This window comes from Pelophylax lessonae, assembly GCF_965119305.1.
Source record: "Pelophylax lessonae genome assembly, chromosome: 5".
Taxonomy (NCBI): domain Eukaryota; kingdom Metazoa; phylum Chordata; class Amphibia; order Anura; family Ranidae; genus Pelophylax; species Pelophylax lessonae.
In genome coordinates, this window is record NC_138772.1 from 192084247 (window position 1) to 192097727 (window position 13481).

At 46.2% G+C, this 13481-nt stretch overlaps 1 protein-coding gene across 1 annotated transcript in view; it reads left to right on the top strand.

Annotated features, from left to right (window-relative positions):
• The window catches only part of FKBP9 (FKBP prolyl isomerase 9), a 72585-nt gene that overhangs the window by 27365 nt on the left and 31739 nt on the right, over window positions 1-13481 (top strand). Inside the window, exon 3 of the mRNA XM_082259490.1 lies at window positions 10521-10710. Coding sequence (XP_082115616.1) covers window positions 10521-10710 — 190 coding nt within the window. The remainder of the gene's footprint in view (window positions 1-10520; window positions 10711-13481) is intronic.

Genomic DNA, 13481 nt, shown 5'->3' on the forward strand with positions numbered 1-13481 from the left:
CAAGGCTTGTGAGCATGTAGGCACACATTGAACGAACAACGTGAGAGAGCCGCTCAGCGGCGCTCAGCGATGACGTCATCCGTCTTAAAGGTGTATGCGTTCCACCTAACTAGAAAGGTGGGACGCAATGTTTAAAAGGAAAATGGTAAATAAGGGTACCAAAGGTACCAGAATCTTACATAGACCCAGTGGTCACCCCAGTCTGGCCAGTGAGTGCACACGCAGACCTCAGGTCCGCGCTAGGTCAGCCGCATAGCCCCACTGGGCGGGGGCTGGCCTGCATGTTAAACGCCTTACAGGGTTCCTCCTGGCAAACAGCCCCCCCCCATTTCGATGGAGAGGGGTTCTGTCTGGGGTGGTGCCTGCCGGTTTCCTGGTATGGTGAGAAGTTGTCCCCCCTCTCCCCCGTAAGGGTTTTGGGATGGACTTGGGCCCCCCCTTGGGACGGTCGGACCCGGAGTTCCCCTCCTTCCCATCAGGCACCCCCCCTTTGTCATCTGTCCCCCATCCTATCCCCCCTCCCCCTCCACATATGTTGGGGCTGTTTGGGTGGTCTGGTCCACCTCCTGGGGTGAGGGCAGGGTGCTATGCTGGCATTGAGGGCTGGGGGGGGGTGCGCCACCGGCGATCGGACAATTGACTATGTGTGCGTGTAGGGGGGGGGGGAGTTGTACCTGGTGGGGGCTCCTGCCTGGGTCTGTCCTTGAGGCCTGGGTTCTCTCCTGGGTCCCTGTAAGCCTTGTGGTGCCGCGCAGGGCCGCCATTTTGTTGTAGCCTGTGTTTCTATGCACGGTCATTTGGCATATCTTTTGGCTCAAATGCTGGTCTCCGGACCTGACTTCTAAAAGGGCCGTGACTGATCTTCCCTTTCAAGGAGATTGCCTGTTTAGCTCTAACCTGGATGACATCATAAAAGGTCTTACAGGGGGAAGAGTACCTTTCTTTCACAGGCTATAAAGGGCAAGCAACGTCTTCATAAATGTGGGCCTTCCTTTTCAGGCTCATAAGAAGTTTTTTTGTCCCTGACTGACAAGGGCTTGAGCCTTTCAGGGTCTCATCTGGAGGATCCAAACGAATCTGGTCTGGCAACCAGAGAGCAGGCTTCTCCAGACCCACGGACAAGGCTCCTTCAGCATGAAGGTGCGCCCTCACCCGTATCAGGGGTGGGGGGACGTCTTCGCTGGTTTCCTGGCCCGTAGACTTCCCCAGTGCAAAACAAGTGTGTCCAGGAAGTCATTTGGTCCCGCTGCAAGATCTAGTTTTGCTCTTGTCCCCCAGCAAGGTTCTTTCCTTCCAACTTGTGCCTGTCCCCAGAGTGCTTACATGGTCTGTTTGGGGCAGTACAAGATCTGTTAGGGGTGATTGCCCTAAATCTGATTTTGGACTGTTTTCAGGGTTTTTACTCAAACTTGTTTACAGTTCCCAGGAAGGAAGGCAAAGTGCGTCCGATCCTGGACCTCAAGGCGCTAAACTGCTTTGTGAGGAAGTTCAGAATTGAGTCCATTCGCACCCCTGGTGGCATCCCTGCATCAGGGGGATTTCCTCACCTCTGTCAACATCCAGGATGCTTAACTTCACATTCCAACATGTGCCAGTCACCAGCGCTTCCTCCGCTTTGCAGTGGGAGAGGAGCATTTTCAATTTGTGGCATTACCCTTTAGTCTCGCCTCTGCTCCTGGGGTCTACACAAAAGTGTTAGCCCTGGCGCAAGCTTTGCTACGCCAGCGGGGGATTGTGGTACTAGGCTACTTGGACGATCTCCTTCTGCGAGTGGAGTCTCCTTCTCCTCTGGTGGAAAACCTGGAGATCACAATACGAACTCTGCAGGTGTTCAGCTGGATTCTGAATTTTCAGAAGTCTGCCCTGGTTTCATCCACAAAGCTGGACTATCTGGGCCTGACTCTGGACTCGGCTTTAGCCAGAGTGCTCCTACCTCTAGACAAACTCTTATATGGTGGCTTCGCTCTCCCGCACCTCGGCTCGGCATCATCATGGGGACAAGGTGCTTTGGGGTGGGGGGGGGGGGGGGTGCAGAGCTCCCCCTGCCCCAAAGCACCCACCTCCCCATGTTGAGGGCATGTGGCCTGGTATGGTCCAGGGGGGGGTGGGGGTGGGGCTGCTCGCTCATCCCCTCCCCTTTCCTGACCTGCCGGGTGCATGCTTGGATAAGGGTCTGGCATGGGTTATGGGGGGGATCCCTTGCCATGTTTTTGTGTGGGGGTTCCCCTCAAAATCCATACCAGACCAAAAGAGCCTGGTATGGAACCTGGGGGGGACCCCCACGACAGTTTTTTTCCATTTTGGCGTGGAGTTCCCCCTCAAGATCCTCAGAGCGCAAGTCGCACCACAAGTCGGATCATCATGATCCAATTTGGTTGCGACTTCTATTCAGATCAATGGGATTAAAGCCATATCAAGAGGCAGTGGCGTCGGCAGGGGGGGGGCTGACCGGGGCTATAGCCCCGAGTGGGCTCCCCAAAAGCCCCGGGTCTCCTGTTGCTTTTTTAAAATGTTTAGCCCCGAGTCCCAAAGCCTGGGTTTGGCCGAGAACTCGGGGCTACATACCTCAGCAGTGTAAAATAATTAAAGCACATCCAATGATTGGTGGGCAATCCGGGGCAGCCGCAAGGAGAATGATTGCAGCTGTCAAGTTTCAGCATTGATGTCGGGTGTGGGCGGGGCCGGTATGCGGTGCTCCGCCCCCTTTGCTCCGTGCATAGAGAAACAGAAGCTGGCTGGGGAGGAAGGTGGCAGGAGGCGGGACCAATTGTAACTGCTGAATGTGCACACACAGCGCTGTATAATTCAGGTTTATTATACACCGCTGTGTGTGCACATTCAGCAGCCTCCTGACACCTTCCTCCCCAGCCAGCTTCTCTTTCTCTATGCACGGAGCAAAGGGGCGGAGCACCGCATACCGGCCCCGCCCACACACCCGAAATAAATGCTTAAACTTGACAGCGGCAATCACTCTCCTTGCGACTGGATGTGCTGTAATACATTTTCTTTGAAGCAGTCCTAAACACGAATACTCTGAATCTTTTTCAAACATTATTATTGTTTCTAAACTTAAGAAAGCATTATAATCTCTCATTGAGCATCTGCAGGTTTCTTTGGCTGCAGCTGCACACAGATCCCACCCTCCTGCACCAGATCGTTGAGCTGCCCAAATGAAAGTATTACAGTTGTCTTCATCAATCTGGGTTAGACAGCATCAGAGGGGAATTTAAAATAGATTTAGTGCATATTAGGACTCTGGTAAACTTTAAACTACACTCCAAAGCTCATTGAGCACAGCCACATTTCCCATGCAAACATGTATGTGCAAGTACTGGATGTTGAGTAAGTGAACATGAAGGGAGATTGAACATTGCTTAACCACTTGCCGACCGCCGCACGACTATTTACTGCGGCGGTCAGCCCCTCACAGGCAAAGCGACGTAGGGCTACGTCGCTAGCCTGTGAGGCTCTAGGGAGCGAGCGCGCGCCCCCAGAGGCGCGCTCCTGCTCCCGCTCCCGCGCGGTCACGGACTCTCCCGCACGTGTGCCCGGCGGACCCGATGTCCACCGGGCACTCGCAATTGTCCGTTACACTGGGAGAAAGGCAGGCGGCTAATGTAAACACAGCCGCCTGTCATTCTCCCCTGAGTAAGAATGGAGAGTATACGGTTCTACTATGTAGGACCGTTGATCTCTGTTCTTACACATAAAGCCACAGCCAATCACAGTTAGAAGCACGCCCTTAGGGACACACATAACCCCTCCCTCTCAAAAAAAAAGTTAACCCCTTCACTGCCAGTGTCATTTTTACAGTAACAGTGCATATGTATAGCACTGATTACTGTAGTAATGTCACTGGTACCCCCAAAAGTGTCAAAAATATCAGTCAAGGGTCCGATCTGTCCGCCCCAATGTCGCAGTCCCACAAAAAAAAAATTGCAGATCACCGCCATTACGAGTTAAAAAAAAACAATGACAAAAATCTTTCCCTTTGTTAGTAAACGCAATAACTTTTGCGCAAACCAATCAAAATACGCTTTTTGCAATTTTTTTTTTACCAAACATATGGTAAAAAAAAAAATTGGCCTTAAATGTTAAAAAAAAATTTGATTTTTACATTTTTTTTTTTGGGAATTTCATATAAAAAAAATGTGAAAAATATTGTTATTTTTGCAAAATTGACGCTCTTTTTTTATTTATAGCGCATGATCAAAAAATCGCACAGGTGATTAAATACCACCAAAAGAAAGCTCTGTTTGTGGGGAAAAAAAGGACGTCAAATTCGTACAATTGGTACAGCATCGCACGACCGCGCAATTGTCCGTTAAAGTCACACAGTGCCGAATCGCAAAATAGGCCCTGGTCAGGAAGGGGGTAAAATCTTCCGGGGCTTAAGTGGTTAAAATCTCTGGCAGTTTGCCTTTACTAATCACTAGTGGCCCAAAGTCTGACACCTGTGACCTGACGATCCTACCTATGGTATATGAGATTGTTGGACATCCCTTTTAAAAACTATGGGCAAGAAATTAGACAATCCCCCTCTGAATGCACTTGGCATCAAGTTATTCCTTTCTCTGGTTTGTTTTCCTTTTTTCATTTTGTACACCCTGTCTTGCGGCTGCCATTCTTGTCTTGGCGAGAATGACGTCTCTAAAGGGCCATACACACTATAAGATTTTCTGAAGACTTTTTCCTTCAGATTTACCTTTTCTATGTAGTGCAAGGGCCTGCCAGATTGCATACAAATTGAAAGTGTTTAGGTTTGACCTCATATTATATGGTTTTGGTAAATCTAAAGGAAAAAGTCTTCAGAAAATCTTATAGTGTGTATGGCCCATTAGACTTTGAAATGTGTTCACCACATATACTGGGATGTTTCGCTTTCCATTCACAGGCCTGTGTAAGAGGTGCTGCAAATCACAGCAGGACAATGCTTGCTGGATCTGTTGGGTTGGGCGGGTGAGTGTTCCCACGTATTACATGTAAGAGGAGGGAAAAAAAATGATGGGACAATGGTTCAGTTCCTCTTTAATATTGAGTTGTCTCACCTTTGCATCTGTAACAGCTTCCACTTTTCTGGTAAGGCTTTCCACAAGATTTTGTATTGAGCTTGTGAGAACTTGTGCATTTTTGAGGTCAGGTACTGATGTTGGAGAAGAAGACCTGGCTGTTAGTATTTACGTTTACGCCAAAGGAGTTTAATAGAATTGAGGTCAGGCTGCATTCATTTCTGTTCCATCTGATGCTGGCAGTACTCCTCTCCATACCACCCCATGTCTGACCCCCTGTACTTCTCTCCATACCACCCCATGTCTGACCCCCTGTACTCCTCTCCATACCACTCCATGACTGACCCCCTGTACTCCTCTCCATACCACCCCATGACTGACCCCCTGTACTCCTCTCCATACCATCCCATGACTGACCCCCTGTACTCCTCTCCATACCACCCCATGTCTGACCCCCTGTACTCCTCTCCATACCACCCCATGTCTGACCCCCTGTACTCCTCTCCATACCACCCCATGACTGACCCCCTGTACTCCTCTCCATACCATCCCATGACTGACCCCCTGTACTTCTCTCCATACCACCCCATGACTGACCCCCTGTACTCCTCTCCATACCACCCCATGACTGACCCCCTGTACTCTTCTCCATAGCACCCCATGACTGACCTCCTGTACTCCTCTCCTCTCCATACCACCCCATGTCTGACCCCCTGTACTCCTCTCCATACCACTCTGTCTGACCCCCTGTACTCCTGTCCATATCACCCCATGTTTGACCCCCTGTACTTCTCTCCTCTCCATACCACCCCATGACTGACCCTCTGTACTCCTCTCCTCTCCATACCACCCCATGACTGACCCTCTGTACTCCTCTCCTCTCCATACCACCCCATGTCTGACCCCCTGTACTCCTCTCCATACCACCCCATGTCTGACCCCCTGTACTCCTCTCCATACCACCCCATGTCTGACCCCCTGTACTCCTCTCCATACCACCCCATGACTGACCCCCTGTACTTCTCTCCTCCCCTCTCCATACCACCCCATCTCTGACCCCCTGTACTCCTCTCCATACCACCCCATCTCTGACCCCCTGTACTCCTCTCCATACCACCCCATGTCTGACCCCCTGTACTCCTCTCCTCTCCATACTACCCCATGACTCACCTCCTGTACTCCTCTCCATACTACCCCATGTCTGACCCCCTGTACTCTTCTTCATACCACCCCATGTCTGACCCCCTGTACTACTCTCCTCTCCATACCACCCCATGACTGACCCCCTGTACTCCTCTCCATACCACCCTATGTCTGCCCCCCTTTACTCCTCTCAATATCACCCCATGTCTGACCCCCTGTACTTCTCTCCTCTCCATACCACCCCATGACTGACCTCCTGTACTCCTCTCCTCTCCATACCACCCCATGTCTGACCCCCTGTACTCCTCTTCATACCACCCCATGTCTGACCCCCTGTACTCCTCTCCTCTCCATACCACCCCATGACTGACACCCTGTACTCCTCTCCTCTCCATACCACCCCATGACTGAACCCCTGTACTTCTCTCCTCTCCATACCACCCCCTGTCTGACCCCCTGTACTCCTCTCCATACCACCCCATGTCTGACCCCCTGTACTCCTCTCCATACCACCCCATGTCTGACCCCCTGTACTCCTCTCCTCTCCATACCACCCCATGACTGACCCCCTGTACTCCTCTCCATACCACCCCATGTCTGACCCCCTGTACTTCTCTCCTCTCCATACCACCCCATGTCTGACCCCCTGTACTCCTCTCCATACCACCCCATGACTGACCTCCTGTACTCCTCTCCATACCACCACATGACTGACCCCCTTTACTTCTCTCTTCTCCACACCACCCCATGTCTGACCCCCTGTACTCCTCTCCTCTCCATACCACCCCATGTCTGACCCCCTGTACTCCTCTCCATACCACCCCATGTCTGACCCCCTGTACTCCTCTCCTCTCCATACCACCCCATGACTGACCTTCTGTACTCCTCTCCTCTCCATACCACCCCATGACTGACCTTCTGTACTCCTCTCCATACCACCAGATTAACTGACCCCCTTTACTTCTCTCTTCTCCACACCACCCCATGTCTGACCCCCTGTACTCCTCGCCATACCATCCCTTGACTGACCCTTGACTGAGGGGGGCATTGGGTGGAGCTTGGGCGGTACTTACTTTTAAATGTGGGAGGGGCTTGGGCGGGACTTTAAAGTGTGGGAGGGGTTATCAAATTTATCTTCGGGCTGAAGCCCCTGGTCTTTTTCCCACCTAGCAATGCCCCTGTCAAGAGGCATAAAAATGCTGCTAAAAGCTAACGAGGCTAAACTCGCATTAACGCCAATGGAAAAAGCTACTAAAAGCACATTTTTACAGCTGCTTTTTCCTGCCGTTGGCAGTGGCTCTTCAGCTGTTTTTTCCTAACGCCCTGTGTGCATGAGGCTTTAAGATAAGGAATGTACAGTAAATGCTTGTCAAAGACTCACCAGAGGTTTGAAGAATCTATTTGTTTTGCTTTTTACTTTGAATTTTACTTTGCTCACAAGGTATACCGATCGAGTGGCGGTTCACACTATTGCGATGTGGGAACACTGAGAATATACTGCGTGTTCCCGCATCGGCCGCACAGGCAGTTCACACTGCCATATACGATACGCTGGGGGGTGTCATTTCAGAGTTAACGACACCCCCAGATCAGATTGCATATTGCAGTGCGATTTTACAGTTCGCACAGGAATCGGATCGCACTAGTGTGAACCATCATGCGATCCGATTCTGCTGTGGACCAAAAAAAGGGTCCTGTGCGAGTTCACTGTGATTGCGGTGCAAATTCAGTCATACAAACTGTATGGCTGAACTCGCACCGCACAGACATTGCATGTAATTTTAGGAGCAGTGCGCTCCGAATCATATGCAATGTCTGTGATCACATTAGTGTGAACCGGCACAGAAGGTATGACATGGCAGTATGTTTAGAATCATCCTGCTTACCATGTCCATGTAGAGCCTTATACTATTGGCATCTGAATTGCTATGTACTTCTTGTATCTCAGTATATACTTTTTTATTTTATATTCTTTATCCCTTTACTATGAACCCTTTTTTCATTCCATAAAAATCTGTTTTAAAAAACATGTTTTAATTTGATGTGGCCAATGTTATGATGCAGACATACCTGCCAAACAACAAAGCCAGTGGGCAACCTTCGCTTAGTTCTCCTTGTACATTCTCTTATTGAAGAGAAATCCCTGACAGATTTCTATACTTGAGAGCTTTGCACTTGAATTCCTACGTCTGCATATCTGGTTTGGTTTATAAGGAGCTCCCACTTTCCCTGATGTTTTTTTTATCCATTCTGTTATGTGAAAAATGCAGTGTAAGAAGAGTAAACACACAAAGGGGAAGGAACACACAAAGCTTCTATAGTGACAGGAACTGTCAGGAGTTGTGGCAAGCAGGTCTTATTATTCAGAACATACAATAAGCCAGATGTCAGTGTTGTGTGGACTGATGCTTTGTTAGCTCTTATATACAAAAAAATGCTTACAATTCGCAGTTGACTACACCTGAAGCATTTATTGCAATCCAATATCAAAGAAAATTGAACTGTTAAAAAGGCATTCTTAAAAAGGTACTGTAAAGCTGACCATAGACACATAGAAGGCTGAATAAAAGAAATCTAAAAGCATTCCATCCACCTCACACAGCACAGATGGATGAACCCTGACTGCAAGCCATTGTACTCGCAGCTGTCAAAATACCTTACCAGTGACTACATCTGATATGCTGCAGTCACTGTTCATCAAAAAAAATGTTTACCCGTCTCCTTCAATCTTCAGATCAAAGTTTGATGAGCCAGGAGGTGCTGTAAGAGCCCCACCAGATAAAAATGTGGCCAGTTCAGCGGGAAATGATTGAAATTTGATTGATGTATGTCTGGCTTCAAAAGCGGAAAAGCTTTCTATCGGGTAAAGGCCACAACATTGGACTCCGGCTTACCTGACATCTGCCATATGTTCACCAGTAAATCACACTTCTGGTCCAATCATTTAATCAGTTTTTCAGAAGTGTATATTGGTCCTTTTGTTATTAATTATGAAAGGAAAATAATATATTTTAGAATTTTGTATTAGTTTTTGCTAATGTTATAGCCCAAGGAAGAACTTCACAACACTGTAATGTATGTATTTTTCCTGTAGGGAAAGAGCAGTTAATATGGAAGATACCCCAATACCAAACTCTCACTGGGGGGACAAATGAACCTTTTGCCCAAAGGAAGGGGGTAATGCCTGAATTATTAAAAAAAATTACCCTACATAGGGGCTCATCTGTACAGTTAAAGGGACTGTAAATGGTATTTTTCTTTATAACAAACATGTTATTTTTACTTGCTTTGTGCAATGGTTTTGCACAGAGCAGCTCCAATCTCCCTCTTCTCGGGTCCCCTGCCAGCACTCCTGGCCCCTCCCATTGCTGAATGCCCCCTAGGAAGCCGCTTGCTAGGGGAGCACACATGCGATAAGACACACAGAATGAGACTCAGCTCCATCCATACTCCCTCCTGACTGGCTGTGATTGACAGCAGGAGCAGCCAATAGTTCCCACTGCTTTGTCTAAACCAATGAGGAGGGAAAGAGCCAAGAGAGATGCTACTCTCATACACATTGCTGGATTGAGGGGGGCTGGAGGGGGGAAGCTGCTTGCTTTATGCAGAGAAGTCATTAAGGTAAAAAACCTTCAGCCTTTAGAACCATCTTAAATACTTATCTAGCCTAGAGGTAGAGGAATAGGCAGTAATGCTTTAGTCCCCCACTCCTCTGGCAGCTGGTGCTCTCCAGTGCTTCCGAGATGAGGAAGGGCTCTTGCTCTCCTCATATACAAAATAGGACTGCTGGTCCTGCATTGTGTCTGATGACATTGAAAGCTTGTGATTGGTGGAGCGGCAAAGGGAAGCAGCTTTTGGGGACCAGTCTTGCAACTAGGAGGAGTCCTGCAGGAGAAAGGAATAGGCTAAGTAATACAGTTTATTCACCTCCCCCCTATGCATTTATCCTTGTAGTGCAGGAGGAGGGGGCACTAGAAGAGTAATTATACTGCTGCCTAGAGTGGGTCTTAAAGTGTTATTAACAACATGTACACACATACGTTAACATGTATATAGCATATGGTATCAATAAAATCAAGGTCGCTATATTGATGTATTAGAAGTGTTGTAAATACTCTTTTTTTAGGTAATTTTAGAGTTTGTCACATGATCCTTCTCCACTTCTTCAGTAAGTCCATAAGCAAAATGTGGGCAAAGCATTGGTGATCATGTGAAAATTTTTAAATGTTTAAATGTAAATAGAATTTTGTAAATTCAAACACATAAAAGCAATAGTTGCTTTCATTTATAGACATGGATGTTCATTATGGGGAAAAAAATCTTTGTAGTCCTCTGGAATAATTTTATTTATTTTTTCTTATTTCACAGGCGGTGTCATTCCTCCAGATGCCATTCTACACTTTGATGTCCTTTTGTTAGATATCTGGAATCCCGAGGACAAAGTCAAAACAGAGACTTACTACAAACCAGAAAATTGCTCTCGCACAGTACAAGTCTCTGATTTCATTCGTTACCATTACAATGGGACATTATTGGACGGGACACTTTTTGATTCTAGGTATGTATTTTTAAATATACATCAAAATTAAACAGCACTAAATGTACAAATAAAACAGAACTTTATTGAGAAAACTTACACATACAAAATACTATTTCAATACAGTGAGAAATCACCAAAAGTCTCAAATAATTTTGTCCTTCTATGTTGTTAATCTGTTTTCACCAGCTCTACTGGCGTGCACATTACAACTCCTTATGTGTGATATAAAGGGTTCCTTCTTAGCGCTGTACCCTGTACTTCACACTCTACCACCATCTAAAAAGCATCTCATCAAAAATGTTACACCTCACAAAAAGTGTAAAGCATTTTTAGTGGTATGATATTTACAGAACTACAATGTAAGTCTCTTATGTCCAAGTAGTTTAGGTCTTAAGTACACTCCTTGAAGTGGTTCAAAAGTATGCCTATAGCACCATTCTATCTATTAAGAATCCTAAGTAAAACAGCAGTATAAATCTCAGACAGGGCCAGCTTCCACAGTTAACCCTTGAAATGCTGGTTTACTAAAACAAACAGGCCATCATACATACCATATGCATAGATCACAGTGCCATACACATGCTGTATGCATACATCTATTAAGCTGTATTACTAGACACTGTGTTCCTTACACATGATATTAAATTGTATAACATTCATAACTGATACATTAAACTTTAGTACATTCATATATATATTCTTTGCACTAATTAGGCTGCCTTTGGGGACATATAAATGAAAAAAGACATCTCTAGACCAGGAAAGCTGGAAGCAAGGCTATTAGATTTGGACATTTTCATTTGATGGCCTATTGGTCTGTTTTTTGGTTATAATAAAATGTCACAGATCTCTGCCTTTTATGCCTCAAGATACCTGCATTGACGTTGTAATTTCTGGAGTAGGCAGTAAGCTGTTTTGGAAGTTGGATTGCTTCCTAATTTCCCATTGCCATCTAAAGTCTATGATAAATCCATTTCAGGTATGTAATGGCACCCGCCAAGGCTGCCCACACGGCCAACGTGCTCTGGAATAACCCCAACATAAAAGGCATCCAATTAACAGACCAGTAATGTAAAATATCCATTTATGGTGGTGACCTCTTACTGTAGTTTACCTCCCCACATATTTCCCTGCTATCTATTATTATGGAAATTGAGAAGTTTGGCCTTGCTGGAAAACTAAGGCCATTAAATATCTTGTGGTACACATTTCTTCTGTTTTACAGCTTTTCATTGACATACACTTTAAATCTCTGATGCGATTCGTCTATAGATGCCTACAGACCTACGATAAGCCCAACTTGGCTGGGTCACATAAACCTTATCAAAATGACCATTCTTCCGAAACCACCATTTTATCTTTTAGCCTGTCCCTGTTACTCCACCTTCAGGTGTCATACCTCAAAGTTATACTATGATACACAATTTTATTTGGTGCCACAAAATTCCTAGAGCTGATAGGAATTTATATAAACAAAAGGGGGGATTAGCTAAAATATACCTCTGTATATTCACGCTGCCTTGTTGATCAGGATCCTAGATTGCATCCTAGATTATATACACATTACAGTCTGATTGTAGGATACCATTAAGACTTGCTAACAATTATGTATGACAGGGCACTAAATCATTGAATACAAATCAGATTGATGATTTACTTAGCACTTCACATTACACTTTTGTTGGTGAATCAAAAGGACATTTTACAGGGATTGTATAATTTGATTGCAGTATTGTATGTATGGCTAGCTTGAAGGTTTCTGCCCAAGGACCAATTTCAGTAAACAGCTTGGCCTTAACAAATATCCCCTGGCCAGTCGCTTTTCGGAAAAGCAATAACTGACACCATTGATTCCCATCTGAGGTGAGCCAGCACCAGTGTATTCTGAGAGCTGTGGGTGCTTCTAACAATAGACAATGTCCTGGCCGGGGGGATTCCTGCATTCACCTTGATTATTTGGCTGGAGGAATCTGTGAATAAATAATGAAATATATATTCCTGAGCATAGGATGTTAACACATGTGAGTTAACCAAATCTGCGGTTGCTGCTCTACTAAAGTGGAGTTCCACCCACATTTTACAATGTCCTCCATGCAGCACTTTTGTGCATCCTAAAAATGAAATTGGCAATTTCAGTTTTTTTTTCTGATTTATTTACCTTCTTTATGAAGCAATATCTTTTCACTTCCTCCTTCTGTGGCCGCGGCAATGTATGTCATTTCTGACTTTGCATTGGCTCCTGGAAGATGAGTGTAATCAATCCCAGGAGTCAATGGGCTTTGGAAACCCGGCCTACAAGCTGTGGGACTTGCAATTCACTGCGCATGCACGAGATTGGGAGGTGCATGCTGGGTAGCCAGCACACACGGAATCCCAGAAGAGGGACATTGTGACCTCAGATGCCCACACTGCAGATGTCCGCACTGTACAGGAACTGCACAAAGTAAGTACATTTGAAATTGAACCAAGTCTGACAGGGAACACCCTGCAGATGAGGAAAATTTGGATTTTAATGTGCCCAAGACATCAAAAGAAAAGCAAATCATAAAAAATATATAAGTTTTATTAAAACCAGGATGATGAAAAGAGGAGCGGGGGAACAAGTCATTAAAGCAGAACCATTTTGGCTGGTGTTTCGCTTTAAGATAGACTTCTACTTTAAGGATTTAGAGAAGATTTGGAAAAAAGAGTGGACCACAATCCCTCCTGAGATGTGTACAAACCTGATCACCAACTACAAGAAACATCTTACCTCTTTGCTTGCCAACCAGGGTTTCTCCACCAAGTAC